Genomic DNA, 24,510 nt, shown 5'->3' on the forward strand with positions numbered 1-24,510 from the left:
GGAGCTGCTGGAGCAGCCATTACGCCATTTGACAAGATACAGATGTCACAGAGAAGTGATGGTAATGAGAAGGTGCCCATGCTGACTTTGCTGAGCCAAAGAACCAACCTTGAGACCAGGATTCTTCTTATTAGATTTTTAAAACACTCCTCTTTCAGTAGGGCATTTGCAACTTGCCAGTGAAGACATCACTACCACCACCTCATAGGAGGCACCAGCCATGGTGTCCCACCTGAGACCTGGCGATGTATGGAATGCTGACCTTGGGAAAAGCAATGAGGCTCTCAGCCTAGTTCCCACACTTCAAAAGGTCTGTCAGAGAGGTAACATTTTGTGGAAAAAAACTGCTCTGGCTGACTGAAATGACTGTGGCTGGAGACTGGTCAGTGCTGTCTAGTGACAAAGTTTATTAGCCCATGCTCACCAGACTCAGACTGGGTGAAGTCCACATCTGATCAGTTTGAAAAGTAAGAGAACAACCTGTTACTGTCTTGTGATGAGAGCAAAAGCTGAAGAAACTTCATAGAAGGATTCCTTGGTGGGCAAAGGTCGTGACTGTCCATTCACCCATCAGCAATGCAGGTACCTGGCCAAAGTGAAGTGTGGTCATCGAGTGACTTCAGGTTTCAGAAGGGGCACAAGCACCATATGTACCCTCATCTTTTCCTGGAGACACGTGCAAAGGTGGAAAACCTGCCTGTGAGGCCTGCTGAGGCTACTGGTCCCAATGGTTCCTGGTCCAGCCCCTTACCTTCCAGCACTGGTGCTTGGCATAGTATTCTCCTTGTGCAATCCACTCCTCAGGAGTTGAGGTCTTAACAAACATGCTATCATCAAAGTCTAAAATGAAAAAGAAAAGTGGATTTGCTTCCCTGGGCATCCATTCAATTAAACCTGTCGTTATGGCTGAATTGCACCCCCAGCACCACAATACCTCAGAATGGGTGATCAAGTTAAAATGGGGCTGTTAAGAGTACGCTGTATGACTGTTATCAATAAAAGAGGAGACCAGAACACACAGAGAGACACCAGGGGGCATACGAGCACAGAGGAAAGACTCCATGTGGAAGCAGTATGAAGCTTGTTATCCACGAGCCAAAAAGAGGCCTCAGCAGATACCCACTCTGCCAACGCCTTGATCTTGGACTTGTAGCCTCCAGCACTGTGTGAAACTATATTTCTGTTGATTAAGCCACCCAGATCATGGTATTTTGTTACAAATGCCAGAGCAGGCTGATACACTTGAGTGATCACTCTACCATTCTTTTATGATATACTCTAGCTTATCAGTCCGGGCTGCTGTGGGTTTTAGAAGGTGGAGGTGAAGGCGAGAAGGATGTGGTCTGATTTTTAAATTTTGGTCAACTTTTCTTTTGTCTGGCTATGAATCAGAAGACAAATAGCAATTACTAAATCTACCTCAAAATTCCAAAATCAAATAGCTCTTATCAAGCTCCCAGATCAGAGCTTTAGCAAGGAACAAAGTGACAGGATTTTATAGTCGAGTACAGATGCTCATATACTTGCAATGGAGTTATATCCCAATAAGTCCCACTGTGAGTTGAAAATATAGCTGACCCCCCTAACCTACTGAGCACCACAGTTCAGCAACACAGTCACTGTGTGGGAGCTATGCTGGCTGCTGCTGCCTAGCATCAGCAGAACCACATAACAGCCGAATCCGAGATGAAGGAGCTAGGGATACCCAGACCAATGGATACCAACCAAGAGAGTGACTCCTTAAGCCTCATTGCCTGATACCTCCCTGTCCTGCCACTGCTACTGCCCTTGGGCACTATGGCTTTGCAGTGTCTTGTTCTGAACCCACGTGCATTATCAGTGCTCTGGTGATATTTTACTCCCACAGAAAACCCTGCACTGAACTGTAAACAGGGCAAGCAAACTGGAGGCACCATGCTGAAGAAGCACAAACGGCACAGACACTACCAGCATCCAAGTTCCCTTGCTCAGGAACACAGAGGCTCTGAAAGACTACCATGTGCAGCCACAGCTGGTAATTAAGACTGCAGCTTTTCTTGCATTCTTAATGCTACAAAGACATAAAATTAAGTGTAGTTTTCTTGAATTTTTAAATTAGAAAATTTGCCTATCTTGATGGTCTCTCACAGTGAATACCACAGCAAGTTTTGGGAACAAAAGGCTTATGAGCTATGGAGAGACTAAGAAAAACCATACCAGGCCAACACACTCATTTCCCTTTTAGTTGAAGAAGTAAAGGCCTAGAGAGAGAAAGTGAGCCCTAAATAAGGTCCTGTGACTACGCAGGTAGAGTTTGTAAAGCCAGTTTTTAACTCCAAGCAATCAACATTTCCCTCACACCGCAAGAGCCAGGTCCTATGAATAGAACCTCTGGTCCTGGTCCCCAGCTGGGCCACCAGCATAACCAGAAATAGCCTTCCTTCACGGAGTGAGCCGAGAAACGCTCAGGAATCAGAACACCTCGTCCTGCAGCAGCCACGCTCTGCTCCTTCTCTTCTCATTAGGGGATTAACTGTGGTCTAGAGAAGCCAACTCAGCAGTGACCCTCAAGGAAGACAACAATTTCCTCTTCTGTGAGGGTATCCTACCAGAAGGACTTCACTTCATTTTTTAATTATTCAGTCTTGGTAAATTATGAAAACAATTCATGATCATGATTTTTTAACCTCAGAACCACCACAGAAGGATACAAGTATAAAGTGAAATTCGTCCACATCTACCTAACAATCCCACAGCCACTGGTCCTAACGCCAGAGGTAACCACTATACACAGTTTACATCAGACCTATGGGTATAAACATGTGCATATGTGCTTGTTCTCTCTTCAAACTCTATTAAAACTGTTACTACATGTGTGTACTGAATAGCCACAGAGAAATTTCTGATGAATTCTTTACTATCTGAACTTTTGGTTCTTGTTTTGTGAAACTCAGGAATCAAACAGACTTAGAAAACCTATTACCCCTCACTAACTGAACTCTCACAAACCAATTTTTTTTAAAGTACTGTCTATTTGAGAAGCAGAGAAACAGAGAGAAGCATAGACAGACAGAACTCTCATCAGCTGGCTAACTCCCCAAATACCCACAACAGCCAGGGCTGATCCAAGGCCAAAGCTAGGACCCAGGAATGCAATCCAGGTCTCCCAACTCAGTGGCAAGAATCCAACCACTTGAGCCATCATCACTGTCCCCCAGGCATGAAACCAGATTCAGGAGCCAGAGCTGGAGATGAACCCAGTTACTCTAGTGTAGGGTGCAGTCATCTCAACTGTTAGGGCAAACACTCACTCCCCTAATTCCATTTACTAGTTAGACACTTAGGAGGTGTTGGTATACACACACATAAACACACATACATACACACACATGAATAAACATTCTATTCTAAATAACTATAAATATGCTTTTTAAATTTTATTTTATTTTGTTTATTTTATTTGAAAGGTATATATAGAGAGACTCTACAGAGATCCTTTACCAGTTAGTTCATTCCCCAAATATCCACACTAGCCAGAGCTAGGCCAGGCTGAAGCCAGGACACCAGAACTCAATCTGATTCTCCCACATGGTTGGCAGGGACCCAAGGACTTGAGCCATCTTCTGCGGCCTCCCAGGATATGTATTAGCAATAAGCTGGAATGGACAGCAAAGCAGGGAACCAAACCCAAATCCAAACTCAAGCAGTAGCCTAACCACTACGCCAAATACCCACTCCTACAGATAGTTTCATATTCGTATAATGTAAAGTTATTTAAACAGATGGATCACTCTATCTGTGCTTGTTTAAATTTTTGCTTTCTCCCCCATCTAATAAATCTTAAACAACTTTCCATATCATTAAATGGAAATCCACCTCTCTCGTTTTAATGGCTATATGGTATTTCATTGAAAGAAAGGCAGTTAACCTTTTCTCCACTGATGGATTAATGGGACCAGATAATGGCTCAGATACCAGAGTCTTGATTCCTAGTGGGTCTTGACTATAGGCCATTCATCCTTTCTTTTTTTAAAAAAAATTTTTTTAGATTTTTATTTATTTATTTGACAGGCAGATTTTTTTAAATTATTTTTTTAACTTTTATTTAATGCATATAAATTTCCAAAGTACAGCTTATGGATTACAATGGCTTCCCCCCCCCCCCATAACTTCCCTCCCACCCACAACCCTCCCCTTTCCTGCTCCCTCTCCCCTTCCATTCACATCAAGATTCATTTTCAATTCTTTTTTTTGACAGGCAGAGTGGACAGTGAGAGAGAGAGACAGAGAGAAGGGTCTTCCTTTTGCTGTTGGTTCACCCTCCAATGGCCACCACGGCTGGCGTGCTGCGGCCGGCACACCGGGCTGATCCGAAGCCAGGAGCCAGGTACTTATCCTGGTCTTCCATGGGGTGCAGAGCCCAAGGACTTGGGCCATCCTCCACTGCACTCCCGGGCCACAGCAGAGAGCTGGCCTGGAAGAGGAGAAACCGGGACAGAATCCAGCACCCTGACTGGGACTAGAACCTGGTGTGCCGGCGCCGCAGGCGGAGGATTAGCCAAGTGAGCCATGGCACCGGCCTTCTATTCTCTTTATATACAGAAGATCAATTTAGCATATATTAAGTAAAGCTTTCAACAGTTTGCCCCCACATGGAAACATAAAGTGTAAAATACTGTTCGAGTACTAGTTATAGTGTTAAATCACAATGTACAGTACATTAAGGACAGAGATCCTACATGAGGAGTAAGTGTACAGTGACTCCTAAAAGGCAGAATTACAGACAGTGAGAGAGAGAGAGACAGAGAGAAAGGTCTTCTTTCCGTTGGTTCACTGCCTTCCCGGGGCCACAGCAGAGAGCTGGACTGGAAGAGAAGCAACTGGGACTAGAATTCAGCACCCATATGGGATGCCGGTGCCACAGGCGGAGGATTAGCCTAGTGTGCCACGACACCCACGACGCCAGCCCCACATTCATCCTTTCAATACCGATTTACTACCTAACATGGGTCAAGCATAGACTTGACTCTGCGAATACAGAGATAAAAAGCTATGGTTAAGCTCCCTGCTAATGGCCTAGGGAAATGCAGGAAGATGGCCCAAGTGCTTGGGCCCCTGCTACCCATGTGGGAGACCTGGAAGAAGCTCCTGGTTCCTGGCTTCAGCATGGCCCAGCCCCTGCTGCAGTATCTACCTGGGGAGTGAACCAGCAGATGGAAGATATCTATCTCTCTCTCTCTCTCTCTCTCTCTCTCTCTTTCTTTCTCTCTGTAACTCTTTCAAATACATAAATAAATTAAAAAAAAAAAGCTGTGTTTAATGGGACAAAATTATAAGCATGCAATTACGCAGTATAAAAATCCTTGGGAAGCAGATGAGCCAGGTATCAGAAAGACTACAAGAGAGAAACGGGAAGACAATGGACTTTCTGGCATTGTCACAGAGAAGGAATGCAACAAACACTTGTGGAAGGTAAACTGTGTAACTGGGCCCTGAGAGATAAAAAGGAGGCAGGGGAATGAGAAGGCATGTCAGGCAGGGGAAATCATGTGTGCCAATGGAAACGGCAAGTAAGGAGAACAGTATAGGGCTGGGAGAGAGGTTCAGGGGAAAGAGGAGGGAGGGGGTGATAATTAGCATGTGTCAGGAACCAAGTCACAATGAACCAAACATGCCATGAAGCAGGACTGTGTCTTGTAGGCTCTGCAGTCATTGAAGAATTTGGGGCAAAGGAATGATGAATTATTTGAGAGTCTCGGAGAAAGAATAAAAGACAAATAAAGATCTTCCTTGAAGGAGTTAACCCTTCTGATCCCATTACCACCACACTCTCCTATACACTTTAGCAAATGAATAAGAACTCTCATTTCTTAGAAGACTATGGAGGCCGACGCCGCAGCTCACTAGGCTAATCCTCCGCCTGCGGCAACGGCACACTGGGTTCTAGTCCCAGTCGGGGCGCCGGATTCTGTTGCTTCTCTTCCAGTCCAGCTCTCTGCTGTGGCCCAAGAGTGCAGTGGAGGATGGCCCAAGTGCTTGGGCCCTGCACCTGCATGGGAGACCAGGAGAAGCACCTGGCTCCTGGCTTCGGATCAGCCCGGTGCGCTGGCCGCAGCGCGCAGGCCGCAGTGGCTGTTGGGGAGTGAACCAACAGAAAAGGAAGACCTTTCTCTCTGTCTCTCTCTCACTGTCTAACTCTGCCTGTCAAAAAAAAAAAAAAAAAAAAAGAAGAAGATGACGACTATGGAAAGGAAAGTGCTTTCAGAAAGTAATATCCTTCATATCTGACCATAAGAGCAGCTGAGAGAAACACGCTTCCTCCAACAGTGAGACTATTTTAAAGGTCTTACCCTTATTTTCATCTGTCTTCACAACTTGGACAAAGTTTCTTCCAATGAAATATTTGAAAGCAGCATCCCGTTTCTCTTGGTTTTCATCAAAGATCCAGAGGTTGACACGAGCCCGTGTGATGGCTGTGTATAGCTGCTTCAGCTCACCATTAAGGAGCTAAAGATAAGATTAAGGACAAAGACAGTAAGCTTTCTGTCTATAGCTACAGAGTGACACACTTCAGGGGGCTTAATATAGAAACTACATTTTCAAGAATTCTGGAAAATATAAAACTGAAATTTAGAGAAGAACAGCACAGCCATGAACAGAACGCTAGGACCCCACTGTAGCCACAGCACAGGAGAGTGAGGCCTAGTGAGGCCTCAGCAGAGGAGAGTGAGGCCTAGTGAGGCTCCCTCTCCACCAAAACAGGCCTGTGAGCACACCATCCGCCAACGATGACCTGAATCTGTTGTGAGTGTTTAATTACTGATACACTGGAAGTAGTACAGACAGGTCTCCTGTTCCCTACAGTTTACCCCAGTGATGACACTTACACAACAGCTATGACTTAACTTTTAAAAATTAAATTACTCACACATTTCCACTATATCATTGTACTAAATTGTTTGTCCTTCCCCATAACTGCACCAAAATTTCTGAATAATGCTGAGTGCTGGAGAAAAACAGAAGGTACAACGCATTCCCCCCACCTTCCCTGTCAGACAGTACCCGACCTGTCCAGCCTAGATCTCCATGGGAGACCCCGCTTCTCCCCATTGCCGTGGTACAGGAAGACCAGCCAAATGCAAGGCTGCGTTCTCCATCTCTTCTTCTTTTCCCAGCTCTGTTTTCCACATAAAACGTGTAAACAAATGGAAGAAATTTACCTTGTACATTTCTGGATTCACCTTGATAGAATGACCCCGAGAGGAACTTGGTTTCTCCAGGGGCTCTTCAGCTAATGGTCGGTTTTTACCTCCGGAATCCAATGATGAAGGTCTGAATGAGGAAATGATCTTCCACTCCTTGTAAGCCTGAAAAACAGTGATGAATGAAACAACAGGGTACACTTCTGAGTTGTACAAATCGCCTCCCGAAGCTGGAGAGAATTCAGACCCATCTGAGGGCAGGGCTTTCAACCCCAGCTGTGAGGAGGGGTCTATCCTGTGGCCTCAGAATGGATGAGGGGGGCCTAAAGCTGCAAGGCAGAGGTCAGAGAAGCTACCCTGAGAATTCCCCAGACACTGAGCTAGGACAACTGAGAAGCCAGGTACACACACCCACCTCTTGCAGGAATGCTAGGGGCCAGGAAGTTATTCTCATTGAAAAATATTCAAGAGCCTGAAGGGACAAAGCCTCATCCCTTCTTACAACATGGTTAAAAGATGCCCCTGCGGCCCAGCAGTTAAGACACATGTGGCAGAATTTTCTAATTAAACTCTGAAACCAAAGTTGGAAGAAAATTCAGGTGCTGTGCACTGTAAAAGGCAGAAGCTGAGATCACACAGGACAAATTCATACCTCAGTTCTTAAGATGACTATCTATGTGGCCTACGACACACTGGCTATTCTGTTCTGGAAAATGGGACAAGAGAACTATCCAAGTTTGTTGGGAAAATAAAAGATGACCAATGTCAGAGTCTAGTACAGTGCTCATTATTTTACCCACTTTTTTCTTTACCCAAATCTTAAAATCAAGGTGACCCCAGGGCTAGCGCTATGGTGCAGAAGGTTAAGCCTCTGTCTGCAGGGCCTGCATGCCACATGGGTGCTGGTTGAGTACTGGCTGCTCCACTTCTGATCCAGCTCCCTACCAATGCATCTGGGAAAGCAGTGGAAGATGGTCCTCCAAGCACTTGGGCTCCTGCACCATATGGGAGATCTGGAAGAAGCTCCTGGCTCTTGGTTTCAGCCTGGCACAGACCTGGTTGTTGCAGCCATTTGGGGAATGATGGAAGATACTACACTTGATCTTAGCCAAAAGGCCGAGAAGCGATGGGAATGATGGAAGATCTCTCTCTCTCTCTCTCTCTCTCTCTCTCTCTCTCCTCTCTCCTCTTTCTCCCCCCTCCCCATATTTCTGCCTTTCAAATAAATAATCTTTAACAAATAAAAAATTCAAGGTGATTATGTAGATGAGTTGTCAAATTTTCCTCTAAAGGATCAGCTGATAAATATTTTTGCCTTTGCAGGACACATGGTCTCTCTTACAATTTTTTTAAAAATATTTTATTTATTTATTTCAGAAGCAGAATTACAGTGAGAAGGAGAGACAGAGAGAAAGGTCTTCCTTTTGTTGGTTCACTCCCCAGATGGCCGCAACAGCCAGAGCTGCGCCGATCTGAACCCAGCAGCCAGGAGCTTCTTCCCGGTCTCCCATGTGGGTGCAGGGGCCCAAGGACTTGGGCCATCCTCCACTGCTTCCCTAGGCCATAGCAGAGAGCTGGATTGGAAGAGGAGCAGCCGGGACTAGAACTGGCATTCATATGAAATGCTGGCGCCACATGCGGAGGATTGACCCACTGCGCCACGGCGCCAGCCCCACCTTACAATTACTCAGCTCTGTTGTTTTGTGCCAAAGCAGCCATAATCAATGTGTAAATAAATGTGTGTGCTATGTCCCGATAAAACTTTATTTGTGCACACTAAACTGAATTTCATATAATTTTCATGTGCCATGGAATATTATTTTCCTTTGGTTTTTTCAAAGATTAAAAATGTAAAACCACTTAAAAATCTAAAACCCATTCTTAAGTCAAAGGCAGTGGGTTGGATTTGACCACAAGAATATGGTTTGCAGAACCTAGTAAAACTCAGCTTATATGTCGTATTTATAATCCAAAATTCCTATGAAATTTCAGATTTCCACACTTCACTGTGTATTGTGACAATAACCAGTTGACTCCATCAGCCTTTTCTTTTAAAGAAAAAAAAATTGGTGCTGGGGCTGGCGCTGTGGCATAGCGGGTAAAGCCACTGCCTGCAGTGCCAGCATCCCACATGGCTGCCGGTTCAAGTCTCAGCCACTCCTCTTCCGATCCAGCTCTCTGCTGTGGCCTGGGACAGCAGTGGAGGATGATGGCCCAAGTCCTTGGGCCCCTGCACCTGCGTAGGAGACCTGGAAGAAGCTCCTGGCTCCAGATCAGCACAGCTGTGGCTGTTGCGGCCAGTTGGGGAGTGAACCAGCAGACGGAAGACCTCTCTCTCACCTCTGCCTTTCCTTCTCTCCGCGTATAATTCTGACTTTCAAATAAATAAAATAAATCTTTTTAAAAAATGGTTCTGCTTTCCATTTCTGTGATTTTTCAAGGCTGGGGAAAAGATGGAATGGCCACAGCTCATATCTGCTTAAGTGACCCCATCACAAACTAAGTAAAGTAGGTTAGGTGCCTTAAACACTGTCCACTAAATAGGAACGCTTATGTTACAAATCAACTGTAGAATTAATTGGCATTAATCAAGAAATCACTTAAGTAACTGAAAGATTTAAAACATTTTTTCAGCTTTATTGTGACAGTATTTAGACAGCAAGATGTCTGCCAAGAAAAACAGGCAAAAGACACCAACACTTGACATTTGAGATGATCCTCCCGGTGGCAGCTCGAGTACAGACAGGCTGACCTTGACAGGGCCCGGGAAGCATAATGTATTTGAAAACTGCTAGAAGAGGAGAAACGCTGCTCAGATGGGGACGACTGACCTGCTTCCATGAATCAAACACATTTTATTTCCAACACCAAGCTTTTAGTGATGAGTACAAGTATTTGTGGCAAGGATACAGGCCTGACAGACTTGTGGTAATCAAAGAAGCAGCATTTCAACATCTTCCAACTTCTTCTCTTCGCACCAATAATTGTAAAAGAAAAGATTCTACTATCAGACCTAGACTTGGGGCCTATTCTCTAAGTCAAACAACCCATAAAAGCTCTAGCCTTCAAATTCTCTCTCCCATTCACACATGAGTGTAAAGGCATGGACTCCTCACTGAAGCACAAAGTGAATAGTAGACACCCATTAAAGTCCAAACAGAGGAGTAGTTTGGGGTGATAGAGACGACAATTGCCCCTCCCCCAAAGAGAGGCAACATTCTGCAAGAGAAGGGTGTGGTATGACTACTCCTGGGCTCCTTCTGATGATCATGTGACTGCACAGGTAAAGTAAATTTTTCTAGTTGAGAGAATAACAAAGGCAACAAGGACTTCCCCACCAAACTTTCTCTCCTTCTCCTCTCTCTTTCTCTCATGCTTGCCCAGGTGGCAGGTGCTACAAACAGTGATTGCCTGAAACATAAACAGAGGATGAGAGACAAGGTCAGAGAGGGAGAGAAACTCTCCCAGTTCCCTGCGTCACACAACAATCACTGTTCAACAGCCCTCAGGTGGTCCCCTCAGGGGAGGCCCAGATCACCAGCTCCAGCACAGGAGGCTGGGGATGTTTGTGCTGTCTTTTCATCACACATTTCCTCTCATTTGCTGATGCCTCTTTTTGCTCTGGAGGTTGTAAATGATAAGCTCAGGGAGTCCTTTACACTAGGAAACACACGGCACACCCAGATTGGCACGCACTACAATAAAAGTCTTTGAAGAAGCCTTACTGTGTGCACAGGATGAAGCAGATATTACCAAAAGATTCAGTTTGGGATCATTTTGATTCTGGGCAACTCATTAACCCACTGGTGGGAGCACACGGTCAAGATACCCAAGCCTTTTTCCTATTTCAGCATCAACGTGAGTCAGAAGAACTGGGGTTTTCTTTCCCAAACAGAGCTAACTACAAATTACAGCTAATGAAAACTGGACACTGGCACCTGGGTTCTAGGCTTACAAAAGAGAACAAGATAATCAGGGCACAGGGCAGGGCAGGGGACAGCCAACCCAGGACACTGAGAAACAACCCACAGCTACTGTCAAAACCTATTTTTGCATGCATAGACCCTGACATTGAAAGGATGACACCTCCAGAGACACAACCAAGTACCTGTCACAGACTCATCCTCAGCTCCAAATTTTCTTTGCCAAAATGAAAATTCAGCTCAGACAGAATATAAAAGGTGGCCTTAAAAACTATTTTTCATAAAATTTATATTTAGATATTTTATTTGAAAGACATACAAACATGGGGAGACAGACAGAGAGTAAGAGCAAGCTCTCATTTTCTGGTTCACTCCTCAAATGTCCACAATGGCTGGGGCTGGGCCAGGCCTAAGTTAGGAACCAGTAACTCAATCTGGGTCTCCCATGTGGTCTGTGGCAAGGACCCAACTACTTAAACTTTCATTTTTGCCTTCCAGAGTATGCATGTACAAGAAGCTAGAATTAGAAATGGAGTGAGAAGTAGAATCCAGGCTCTCTAATATGGAATGTGTGTGTCCCAAGCAACACCTTAACCACTGTGTCAAACACCCACCCCATAAGTTTTTCATGTATTTCCATTCTTCTATGAACATTTTAAAACCCCCTTGTACATACATTGTGTGAAAAGAACTCGGTATGATATACCTCAGAATCAGTAAAAAAGTTGTAAAGGAGGACATCATCAAATTCTAAGCCTTTTGCTTCATAAATTGTTAGTACAAGTGCTAACCCCAGCTCTTCTGGAATTTTCTCCTTAGCCATTTCATTGGCTACAAGGATTACCTGAAGAAAAACAAAACAAAAGTCAAATTCTACAATGAAAAACCTAGTAACAGTCTACTTCTTTAATTAGAAACAGCCCACAGATGATGTGAAGGAATATTTGCTGTCTGAGTGTGGTGACGACGTTGATATCACCAAGATGGCTGATGTGCAGGAAAAGAAAAAAGAAAAAAAAAAGAAACAGCCAGCACGGACTTGGCCAGCCAGGCCAGTGGAAAGATGAAAACATTCAATCATTCACCCAACTCTGGAACTCACCCATTCTGAAACAGGAGCTGCTGAACTCTACCTTGTAGAATAATTCAGCCTTTCAAACCTTTTTTCAATTGCAAACTGCCTTTTATTTCAAAATATAAATACCATTACAAGCAGCTCACCTGGTGGGCTCCAAATTCAATGGGCTGGGTTTTCCTTTTATTCCCTCTTAGCAAAATTGCCAAGTCGCTTACACTGCAAGACTCCAGGACAGTTGGTTTGGGGCCATCCAGGAGGCCAGAGTCCCTGGGAAGGCGATCAAAAGATTCTGGGAAATAGAACTGAAGTAAATCCACCACTCCAGACGCCAGAGTGAGGATTCCTGGAACAAAGAGAAAGCATGTCAGACTGTACAACACGGCTGAGTTTGTGTCTGCTTGACTGTTTTGCTTTAGTCTTGCTTATCTCCTGAGAAGCAGTTTTGGCCCTGACAACATGTACAATTGCAAAGCCTATTAGTTGTACTCAGTGGCCCTGAGCCATACGACTTGGGATGCAGTGGATAAAGGTGGAAACATCCACAGTGTTGCTATGCTGAGAGGGTCTTGTGGGATAACATTCTCAATTTATATTCACTTTAGAAAAAATTACCTGATAAAGGAGATTCAAGGCAGAAATATAATCTAATTAGAGTTATTAGAAGGCCTGGATAAAGGAAGAAAACAAGAATCATCATGTTCCTCCTTACTGTAGCTTACAGTACTAGAAGCATCATTACCATGGTAACAGCAGTGCTGGACAGTAGTTGGGGAAGCAATGGAGGCCTCCATCATGCTTTCCCACCAGGTGTGCACACAGCTGAGAGAGGACTACAGTAAGAAAAATTGTTAGAGCAGAGGAAACAACTTTCCAAAGAGCTTTCTCCCTGCATCCCATCCCATCTCTTGTCTAAGATCTGAAGTGACAATGACTGAACACCTATCATACAACAGGTACTCCATAAAAATATCCTGTCTAATCTTAACAACTCAGTGTGACAGACAATACAGTTGCAGTTTTATAAACAGTGGCTCAAAAGTCTGAGAAATTCATGAGCAAATGATAGGATTTGAAGCTGAACTGAATACAGATCTCCTTATATCTCCTCTCCACTACTCTTCAGGATACAGTGTGCCTTACACCCAACACCAGATTAAATCCAATTTGGAATACTGGGTGAAGTAGAATCCAATGTGGCATAGTGGGTTAAGCTACCGCCTGCAATGCCAGCCTCCCATATAGGTACCAGTTAGTGTCTTGGCTACTCTACATCCTACCCAGCTCCTTGCTAAAGGTCTAGGAAAAGCAACAGAAGACGGCCCAAGTTCTGGGCCCCTGCCACCCACATAGGGAGACCCAGATGGGGCTCTCAGCTCCTGGCTTTGCTGTGGCCTAGAGCTGGCCATTGTGGTCATTTGGGGAGTGAACTAGTGGATAGAAGAGCTCTCTCTCTCACTCTCTCCATCTACTCCTCTCTCTGTAACTCTTCCAAAATAAATTTACAAAATCTTTTTTAAAAAAAATAAATATAATCTCTAGACAGAACAACATGACACAGGCATATATACACATGTGTCCCCACTGCTATTAACAAGAAGGAAAAGGAAATTTCTATCATTAAAACTATACCACATAAAGCAATCATCAACACAAGTGGAAACTGCTAAATATAAGCAAAGCATCTGCTACTGTGGTTTCCACCCCATTAAGAGCCAGTAAGATCCAAAGATGAACATTAAGGGGAGAATCAGAAAAAGGCATGAGGAAGAAGAGTTAAAGAGAAAACAGCAGAGAAAACTCTACACAAATTGGAGAAACACAGTAGATCTCCACGGAGGGCAAGGATGTGCACAACTCTGGACCCCAGCAGCTGAGAGCCTCCGCACCAGCGCTGGAGAGTGAGGTGAGACCAGACTGCAGCAGCCCAAGCCACTGGCAAAAAAGCTGCAGGAAGAGCCCAGAGGGAATCCAGCTTGGAGCCCGCCAAATCAGAGGAGGAAAAAAACAAAGAGGGGGCACATTTCTCTCTCTCTGATCATCCTGCAAGGCATCCTGTAACAAGCTGACCGAGAGCAGGTGCCATCTTGGACATACGTAACAGCTGTACCAGCTCATGCTCCTGCCTAGTAACCAGCCTAGCGGAGACTCCTGAGGGGGCAGGGTGCTCGTGACTGTGGGAGGCTTGTGTGCCAGGACTGAGGAAACACTGAAGCTATGTGGGAGGACTCAGGGTGTGCCTGGGACATTGGACAGTCACTGTCCGAGGCTCCACATGATCAGGGCTCCCTGGTGAGGGACACTGCTGGGGAATCTGAGCTTATATTGAGGACTCTGCAGATCCTTTGTGTGGTCCTTGTGGCAGAGCAGACAAATAATATACCCACTGGGGCTAGCGCCCAGGCACTGATCTCCTTCGAGGAGAGGAGCTCAGCTGAGTCTATGCCAACAGACAAGAAGAAAATGCCCTCCTAATTAAAAAAAAGAAGACTTACAACGCCAAACCTGGGAGTGTCACCTCAGAAATGCCCTTCTCCCTGGAGCACTGAACAGAGCTCCCTGGCCACACACACCACGTGCCTCCAGGCATTCCCTGAAAGGAGTCACTCCACTAACCCACTCAGACATAGTCCAAAGATAAAAGCTGCCACAGCAGGGAGTCGGGGGGGAGGAGAAATCAATGAGTATCTCCACAAATGCCAAATAACAAACACACCAATTCAAGGAATAAGAATGAAGAAAACAACATAACATCCCCAAAAGAACACAACACTTCAATACTAGACTGTGAAGATGATGAGATGGAAGAAATGCCAGAAATGGAATTCAAAAAACTGATCACAGGATTACTTAGATGCAATCAGAAGCAAATGCACAAACTAATGAAATCCATGCAAAACAAGAAAGAAAATTTCTCCAAAAAAATTGAGATCTTAAAGAGAAATCAAAATGAAATCTTGGAAATGAAGAATTCAATAGAACAATAAAAAAAAAAAAAAAGGTGGAGACCCTTAACAACAGAATTGGTGAAGCAGAATGAGGATATCTGACTTAGAAGACAAAGCACAGGAAAATATAGTCAGATCAAATGCAAAAAGGAAAAATCAGAAAACTAAAACCACTGTTGGGAGTCTAGAGGATACTATCAAATGACCCAACACAGGGTCTAGGAGTTCCTGAAGGTGTGGAAAGAGAAAGGACTAGAAGGCCTTTTTAGTGAAAAAATAGTAATAAAATTTCACCAATTTGGAGAAAGGCGCATACAAATACAGGAAGCACATAGAACTCATAATAGATCACCAGAAGAGATTTTCAACATGATACATTGTAATCAAACACAAAGAAAAGATTCTAAAATGTGCATAAGAGAAACAACAGATTACTTTCAAAAGATCTCCAGTTAGACTCATAGCAGACTTCTCATCAGAAACCCGACAGGCTAAGAGAGACTGACAAGATATATTCCAAGTCTTAAGAGAAAAAAACTGTCTACACAGCATATTATACCCTGCAAAGTTCTCATTATGAACGAAGGTGAAATAAAGACCTCCATGACAAACAGAAACTGAATTTGTTACAGCCCTGCAGAAGATGCTTAAGGATGTGCTGCACACAGAAACACAGAAACATAGTCATTGATATGAAAGAAAGGAAGGACATCTCTCAGTAAAATTACAAAGAAAATCCAAACTAAAAAGTAGGAATATTTATGGAAAAATGGAAAGGCAAAACTGTTACTTATCAATAGTCACCTTGAATGTAAATGGCTTTAACCCTGCAACTAAAAGACACAGATTGGCTGAATAAATTAAAAAACAAAACCCATTTATTTGCTGCCTAAAAGAAACACATCTCAGCAACAAAGATGCATGGGCCGGTACCACAGATCAATAAGCTAATCCTCCACCTGCAGCGCTGGCACCCCGGGTTCTAGTCCCGATTGGGGCGCTGGATTTGTCCCAGTTGCTCCTCTTCCAGTCCAGCTCTCTGCTGTGGCCCAAGAGTGCAGTGGAGGATGGCCCAAGTGCTTGGGCCCTGCACCCGCATGGGAGACCAGGAGAAGCACCTGGCTCCTGGCTTTGGATCAGCGCGGTGCGCCGGCTGCAGCGGCCATTGCGGGGTGAACCAACGGAAAAGGAAGACCTTTCTCTCTGTCTCTCTCTCTCTCACTGTCTAACTCTGCCTGTCAAAAAAAGGAAAAAAAAAAAAAGGAAAAAAAAGATGCATGCAGACTGAAAGTGAAAGGATGGAAGAAGAAATTCCATGGTAACAGAAACCAATAAAGAGCTGGTGTAACCATCCTAATATCAGACAAAATAGATTTTTACACAAAAACTGTTAAAAGAGACAAAAGACACTATGTAATAATTAAGGGATCAATTCAACAGGAAAATGTAACTATTACAAAAGTAGATGCACCTAATTACAGGACATCTGGCTATTTAAAAGGAATGTTAAGGGGCCGGTGTGTGGCTCACTCCGCCTGTGGCGTCAGCATCCTCTATGGGTACCGGGTTCTAGTCCCAGTTGCTCCTCTTCCAGACTAGCTCTCTGCTGTGGCCCGGGAAGGCAGTGGAGGATGGCCCAAGTCATTGGGCTCCTGTACCCGCATGGGAGACCAGGAGGAAGCACCTGGCTCCTGGCTTTGGATTGGCATAGCTCCGACAGTAGTGGCCATTTGGGGTGAACCAACGGAAGGAAGACTTTTCTGTCTCTCTCTCTCTCTCACTGTCTAACTCTATCTGTCAAATAAATAAATAAATAAAAAGGAATGTTAAGGGGGACCGGCACCATGGCACAGTGGGTTAGTCCTCTGCCTGTGATGCCAGCATCACATATGGGCGCTGGTTCTAGTCCCAGCTACCCCTCTTCCAGTCCAGCTCTCTGCTGATGCCTGGGAAAGCAGTGGAAGACAGCCCAAGTCCTTGGGCTCCTGCACCCACATGGGAGACTGGGAAGAAGCACCTGGCTCCTGGCTTCAGATTGGCACAGCTCTGGCCGTTGTGGCCATCTGGGGAGTGAACCAATAGAAGGAGGACCTTTCTCTCTGTCTCTCCTTCTCACTGTCAGTAACTCTACCTCTCAAATAAATAAATAAAATCTAAAAAAAAAAAAATGTTAAGGGATCTAAAAGGAGACATAGACTCAAATACAATAGTAATGGGAGACCTCAATACCCCACTTTTAGCAATGGACTGGTCAACCAGACAGAAAATCAGCAAGGAAACAGCAGAATTAATCGACACTATAGACCAAATGGACCTAACAGACATCTACAGAATTTTTCATGCTACAGTTGCAGAATACACATTCTTCTCACCAGTGCATGGAACCTTCTCTAGGAATGACTACATGCCAGGCCATAAAACAAGTCTCAGAAAATTAAAAAAAAAAATCATAACAAATATCTCCTTCGACCACAATGCAATGAAGCTGGAAATCAGCAATTCGGAAATCTCTAGAACATATGCAAACACATGGAGACTGAACAACATGCTTCTGAATGAACAGTGGGTCTTTGAAGAAATCGAAAAAGAAATGAAAAAAATTTCTGGATACAAATGAAGATGACAACACAAAATATCAGAACTTGTGGATTACAGCAAAAGCAGTGTTAAGAAGAAAGTTTACAGCAGTTGGTGCCTATAACAAGAAATGGGAAAGGCACCAAGTAAATGAGCTATCAATGCATCTCAAGGATCTAGAAAAACAACAGAAAACCAAACCCAAAACTAAAACTAGTATGAGAAAACAAATCATTAAAATTAGAGAATAAATCAACAGAATTGAAACAAAAAAATATGAAAAGCAAAATGAAGAGTTTTTTTTGTTTTGTTTTGTTTTTTTTTTTTTTGACAGGCAGAGTGGACAGTGAGAGAGAGACAGAGAGAAAGGTCTTCCTTTGCCGTTGGTTCACCCTCCAATGGCCGCCGCGGCTGGCGCGCTGCGGCCGGCGCACCGCGCTGATCCGATGGTAGGAGCCAGGTGCTTCTCCTGGTCTCCCATGGGGTGCAGGGCCCAAGCACTTGGGCCATTCTCCACTGCACTCCCGGGCCATAGCAGAGAGCTGGCCTGGAAGAGGGGCAACCGGGACAGAATCTGGTGCCCTGACCAGGCCTAGAACTCGGTGTGCCGGTGCTGCTAGGCGGAGGATTAGCCTGTTGAGCCACGGCGCCGGCGAGATTTTTTTTTTTAAAAAATAAACAAAATTGACACACCATTGCATTGGCCCAACTAACCAAAAAAAAGAGAGATAAGACCCAAATCAATAAAATTAGAGATGAAAAAGAAAATGTAACAACAGACACCACAGAAATAAAAAGAATCATCAGAAATTACTACAAAGAGCTGTATGCCAACAAACTGGGACACCTAGAAGAAATGGATAGATTCCTGGACATATACAACCTACATAAATTGAGCCTTGAAGACACAGAAAAACAAAACCAATCCATTAGAAAGATAGAAATTGAATCAGTAGTAGAGACGCTCTCAACAAAGAAAAGCCCTGGACCAGATAGCTTCACTGCTGAATTCTACCAAACATTTAAAGAAGAACTAACTCCAGTTCTTCTGAATTTATTGAAAACAATTGAAAGAGAAAGAATCCTCCTAAATTCTTTCTACGAAACCAGCATCACCTTAATTTCTAAATCTGAAAAAAACGCAACAAAAGAAGAGAATTAAAGGCCAATTTCCCTGATGAACATAGATTCAAAAATCCTCTACAAAATTTTAGCAAATCAAATCCAACAACACATCAGAAAGATCACCCACCCAGACCAAGTGGGATTTATCCCTGGTATGTAAAGATGGCTTAATATTTGCAAATCAGTCAATGTGATACATTACATTAACAAATTGCAGAACAAAAACCACATGATTATCTCAATAGATGCTGAGAAAGCATTTGATAAAATACAAAACCCTTTCTTGATGAAAACTCTAAGCAGACTGGGTATAGAAGGAACATTCCTCAGCACAATCAAGGCAGTTTATGACAAACCCATGGCCAATGTCCTATTGAATGAGGAAAAGTTGGAAGCATTCCCACTGAGATACAGTACCAGGCAAGGATGCCCTCTCTCACCACTGCTATTCAATATAGTCCTGGAAGTTGTAGCCAGAGCCATTAGACAAGAGAAAGAAATTAAAAGGGATTCAAACTGGGAAAGAGGAAGTCAAACTATCTCTAGTTGCAGATAATATGATTCTATGTATATGGGATTCAGAAGATCCACCAAGAGACTATTGGAACTCATAGAAGAGTTTGGTAAAGTAGCAAGATATAAAACCAACACACAAAAATCAACAGCTTTTTTATACACAAATAATGCCACAGCTGAAAAAGAACTTCAAAGATCAATCCCATTCACAATAGCCACAAAAAAACATCAAATGCCTTGGAATAAATTTAACGAAGGATGTCAAAGATCTCTATGATGAGAATTACAAAACATTAAAGAAAGAAACAGAAGACACAAAAAAATGGAAAAATCTTCCATGTTCATGGATTAGAAGAATCAATATCATCAAAATGTCCATTCTTCCAAAAGCAATTTATAGATTCAATGCAATACCAATCAAAATACCAAAGACAGTCTTCTTAGATCTAGAAAAAATGATGTTGAAATTTATATGCAAACACCGGAGACCTCAAATAGTTATAGCAATCTTATACAACAAAAACAAAACCGGAGGCATTGCAATACCAGATTTCAAGACATACTACAGGGCAGTTATGATCAAAACAGCCTGGTACTAGCACAAAAACATGGATAGACCAACAGAACAGAGACATCACAAATCAATCCAAGCATCTACAACCAACTTATATTCGACCAAGGAGCTAAAACCAGTTCCTGAAGCAAGGACAGTCTCTTCAACAAATAGTGCTGGAAAAACTGGATTTCCACGTGCAGAAGCATGAAGCAAGACCCCTACCTTACAACTTACACAAAAATCCAGTCAAAATGGATTAAAGATCTACCCTATGACCCAACACCATCAATTTATTAGAGAGCATTGGGGAAATCCTCCAAGACATTGGCACAGGCAAAGAGTTCTTGGAAAAGACTCCAGAGGCACAGGCAATAAAATCCAAAATTAACAAATGGTATTACAGCAAATTCAGAAGTTTCAGTACTGCAAAAGAAACAGTCAGGAAAGTGAAGAGGCAACAGACAGATTGGGTGGAATTATTTGCAAACCATGCAACTGATAAAGGATTAATAACCAGAAAATATAAAGTGACCAAAAAACTCCACATCAACAAAACAAACAGCCCAGTCAAGAAATGGGCAAAGAACTTAAAAAGACATTTCTCAAAAGAGGAAATCCAAATAGCTACAGATACATTAAAAAATGCTCAGGATCACTAGCAATCAGGGAAATGCAAATCAAAAACCACAATGAGGTTTCACCTCACCCCAGTGAGAATGACTTTCATACAGAAATCAACAAACAACAAATGCTGGCAAGGATGTGGGAGAAAAGGTACCCTAATCCACTATTGGTGGGAACGTAAACTGGTAAAGCCACTGCGGACAACAGTATAGAGATATCTCAATATCTAATATAGACCGGGGCCGGGTTAATGCCCTGGCCTGAAGCGCCAACATCCCATATGGGCACTGGTTCTAGTCCCGGCTGCTCTACTTCCCATACAGCTCTCTGGTATGGCCTGGGAAAGCAGTAGAAGGGGCCCCTGCACCCACGTCGGAGACCCAGAGGAAGCTCCTGGCTCCTGGCTCCAGATTGGCACAGCTCCGGCTGTTGCTGCCAATTGAGGAGTGAACCGCTGGATGGAAGACCCCTCTTTCTCTGCCTCTCCTCTCTCTGTGTAACTCTGACTTTCAAATAAATAAATATTTAAAATAAATCTAATGTAGACCTATCATATGACCCAGGCATCTCACTCCTGGGAATTTACCCAAGGGAAATGTAATCAGCATACGAAAAAGTTATCTGCACCCCCATGTTTATTGCAGCTCAATTCACAATAGCTAGGACATGGAATCAACCTAAATGCCCATCAACAGTGGACTGGATAAAGAATTTATGGGACATGTACACTATGGAATACTACACAGAATTTTTAAAAATGAAATCCAGTCATTTGCAACAAAATCGATGAATATGGAAAACATACATCATACTTAGTGAAATAAGCCAGGACCAAAGGGACAAATACCATATGTTCTCCCTGACCAGTGAGAACTAACAGAGTACCTAAAACAAAATCTGCAAAGTGGACCTGACATTATGGAAGCAATGCCTTGAACAGGACTTGTCTTGACTACTGAGGAACTCTTTTTTTTCTTAATAGAGAATGGGACTGGAATGGGAGAATTAGGTGAGGGTGGGGTGGGAGTGAGGGTATGATGGGAATAATCACTATATTCCTAAAGTTGTACTTATGAAATTTGTACTCATTAAATAAAAGGTTTCTTTGGGGGGGAAAAGATTGCTTATGAAAAAATGTTTAAAGCTCATTTGAAATCCAAAATATTTTTTGCAAAAAACTAGAAAGCTGGCAAGCATCCATTTGCCAGAAGACTAATAAAGGCCATATCCTTTAAAGGGGGGGGGGGAGGCACAAGGGGCTGGTGTGTTGTGATTAGTGAGTTAAGCTAAGCTTGCATCAACAGCATCCCATATTAGAGTGCCTGCTAAAGTTCCAACTCGAGTCCCAGCTGCTCCACTTCTGATCCAGCTTCAGGCTAATGCACATGGGAAGCCAGCAGAAGAGGGTCTGGGCCCCTGCCTCCCATGTGGGAGACTGGCTGGAGTTCCTGGCTCATGACCTCAGCCTGGCCAGCCCTGGCCCATGGCTGTTGCATAATTTGGGTAGAGAATCAGTGGAATCTGTGGATGAAAGATCTTTTTTTCTCTCTCTAAATCTCTTTCTCTCTTTTTCTACTTCTCCTCCCCTCTCTGACCTTTGAAATAAGTAAATACATACATAAATCTTTAAAATAAGAAAAAGGTAGTAGTGACTATAGTGGTTCCTCTTGGCCCTGTTAATGTGCCTGGTACTGCCAGGCACAGGAAGTATGACACTCTAAAGACAGACCTTGTTGGGGCAAGGGCGGGAGGAAATGGGGTCCTGGCCAAGTGTGAGGTGATCAGAATCTGCTACAGTGCCAGTTTTAAGAGAGGCGCCAACTTCGACTCTTGGGGCCAGCTGGTGGAAGCAACAGATGCGTATCAGATATTAATTAGCAAGACCTTTATGAAAAAGAGGTACAAGTTCAACAAGATTTTGAATTCACAGAAGAATAAAAGAAACCCATAGGCAAAAATGCAACATGCTTGGAATTACAAAGTGGAGCTTCTGCAGTCCACACAGTCCAAGAAGAATTTAAAGTGAAGGACCCGAAGAAGCTAGAACCAATCCTAAATAATATTCTAACATACAACAAACAATTCCCATGTGATGTTCAGCCTGTTCCATTAAGAAGAATTTTTAGCACCTGGTAAAGAAAATTTGGAATTTGACAAAGATGAAGAGGGGTACGAGAAAGGATCCCCTTATTCTTTTTCTGCCAGAATTCCTGGTAATTCATTACTAAGGTTGCCATCTGAATCAGGAATGATGTTACTCACAATCAGAATGGAGAAAATTGGTAAGAAAGATGTTACATAGTACCTTGATCCCTACATTACAGATAGTGCGAAGGCTCTGAATGGCAGAGATTTAACTCCTGTGTGAGATATTCCTATGCCTTCAGGAAAAGTTACACATGTTCTTTTTTTTTTTTTGACAGGCAGAGTGGACAGTGAGAGAGAGACAGAGAGAAAGGTCTTCCTTTACCACTGGTTCACCCTCCAATGGACGCTGCGGCCGGCACGCTGCGGTTGGCGCACCACACTGATCCGAAGCCAGGAGCCAGGTGCTTCTCCTGCTCTCCCATGCAGGTACAGGGTCCAAGGACCTGGGCCATCCTCCACTGCACTCTCAGGCCACAGCAGAGAGCTGGCCTGGAAGAGGAGCAACCAGAACAGAATCCGGCGCCCCAACCGGGACTAGAACCCAGTGTGCTGGCACCGCAGGTGGAAGATTAGCCTAGGGAGCCATGGCGCTGGCCAACACAGGTTCACTTTCAAGTGGACACTGAGCTCCAGAAGCCCACTGAAAAGTTAACCTAAAGTGCAGCTATCTTCTTTGAATTCAAACATGACAGGCTTAAAAACAGCTTCAGCAGCACCAATGCTTTGCTTTCACCGAGATGGATGAAATTAAACCTGGGCCAACTGTAACAGAACTACATAAGAAACTCACGCACTTTAAAGGAAAGACATTGTAATTATTGACTAGGAAACCCACTTGGCTTTCATCTACACGAAACTTTTTTTTTTTTTTTTTGACAGGCAGAGTGGACAGTGAGAGAGAGAGACAGGGAGAAAGGTCTTCCTTTGCCGTTGGTTCACCCTCCAATGGCCGCCGCGGCTGGCGCGCTGAAGCCGGCGCACCATGCTGATCCGAAGGCAGGAGCCAGGTGCTTCTCCTGGTCTCCCATGGGGTGCAGGGCCCAAGCACTTGGGCCATCCTCCACTGCACTCCCGGGCCATAGCAGAGAGCTGGCCTGGAAGAGGGGCAGCCAGGACAGAATCCGGCGCCCTGACCAGGCCTAGAACTCGGTGTGCCGGTGCTGCTAGGTGGAGGATTAGCCTGTTGAGCCACAGCGCCGGCTTCATCTACACAAAACTTTACACAAGGAATGATCCCAACATGAACAACCTGGAACTTCTATGAATTTTAACATTTGTTAGAAACTATCACTGCTCTGTGAGCACATTCACCCTTCTAAAGGGAAAAAACAAGCTGTTACCATGACATTAGGCCACAGTGAGTCCACTGCAAAGTTGTATCACAAAATCAAAGTTTAGTGCATAGTTGATATATAGGACTCCTTTGGAAACAGGTTTATTGTAGATTTTAAAACCTGTTTTTACTTTTCTATTAATTGTACAACTAACAGTATTTGTTCTAAGTTACCACTACTCCTATTCTGTTTCCTGGAACAATACTGTTGTGGGTAGGTATGTTCATCTTCAAACTTAACACCATAATAACAAATGTGCTGGAGTTCACTTTTGTTCTGATACCCTCTTTTGGTTTCAAAGTTTGGGTCAAGGTAGGTAGGATAGTACCAATGTGTTTTGAAAAGAAATGGACCAAAGGAGGTCTGTCTAGGGGTTGGCACTGTGGCATAGTAGGTTAATCCTCTGCCTGTAGAGCCAGCATCCCATATGGGCGCTGGTTCCAGTCCCAGCTGCTCCGCTTCCAATCTGGCTCTCTGCTATGGCCTGGGAAAGCAGTGGAAGA

At 43.8% G+C, this 24,510-nt stretch overlaps 1 protein-coding gene, 1 non-coding gene and 2 pseudogenes across 2 annotated transcripts in view; 2 read left to right on the plus strand and 2 right to left on the minus strand.

Annotated features, from left to right (window-relative positions):
• Positions 1–24,510, minus strand: part of TRANK1 (tetratricopeptide repeat and ankyrin repeat containing 1) — a 108,409-nt gene that overhangs the window by 16,344 nt on the left and 67,555 nt on the right. Inside the window, 5 exon segments of the mRNA XM_062179716.1 lie at positions 752–840; positions 6,330–6,486; positions 7,200–7,346; positions 11,811–11,948; positions 12,326–12,525. Coding sequence (XP_062035700.1) covers positions 752–840; positions 6,330–6,486; positions 7,200–7,346; positions 11,811–11,948; positions 12,326–12,525 — 731 coding nt within the window.
• Positions 8,239–8,309, minus strand: LOC133752470 (U2 spliceosomal RNA; annotated as a pseudogene).
• LOC133752845 (small nucleolar RNA SNORD24) lies at positions 12,027–12,099 on the plus strand. Its single transcript, XR_009864982.1, has one exon. It is a non-coding gene; the product is annotated as a small nucleolar RNA SNORD24 (small nucleolar RNA).
• On the plus strand, positions 12,923–23,906 carry LOC133777305 (axin interactor, dorsalization-associated protein-like; annotated as a pseudogene).

This window comes from Lepus europaeus, chromosome 2, assembly GCF_033115175.1.
Source record: "Lepus europaeus isolate LE1 chromosome 2, mLepTim1.pri, whole genome shotgun sequence".
In the NCBI taxonomy this organism is placed as follows: Eukaryota; Metazoa; Chordata; class Mammalia; order Lagomorpha; family Leporidae; genus Lepus; species Lepus europaeus.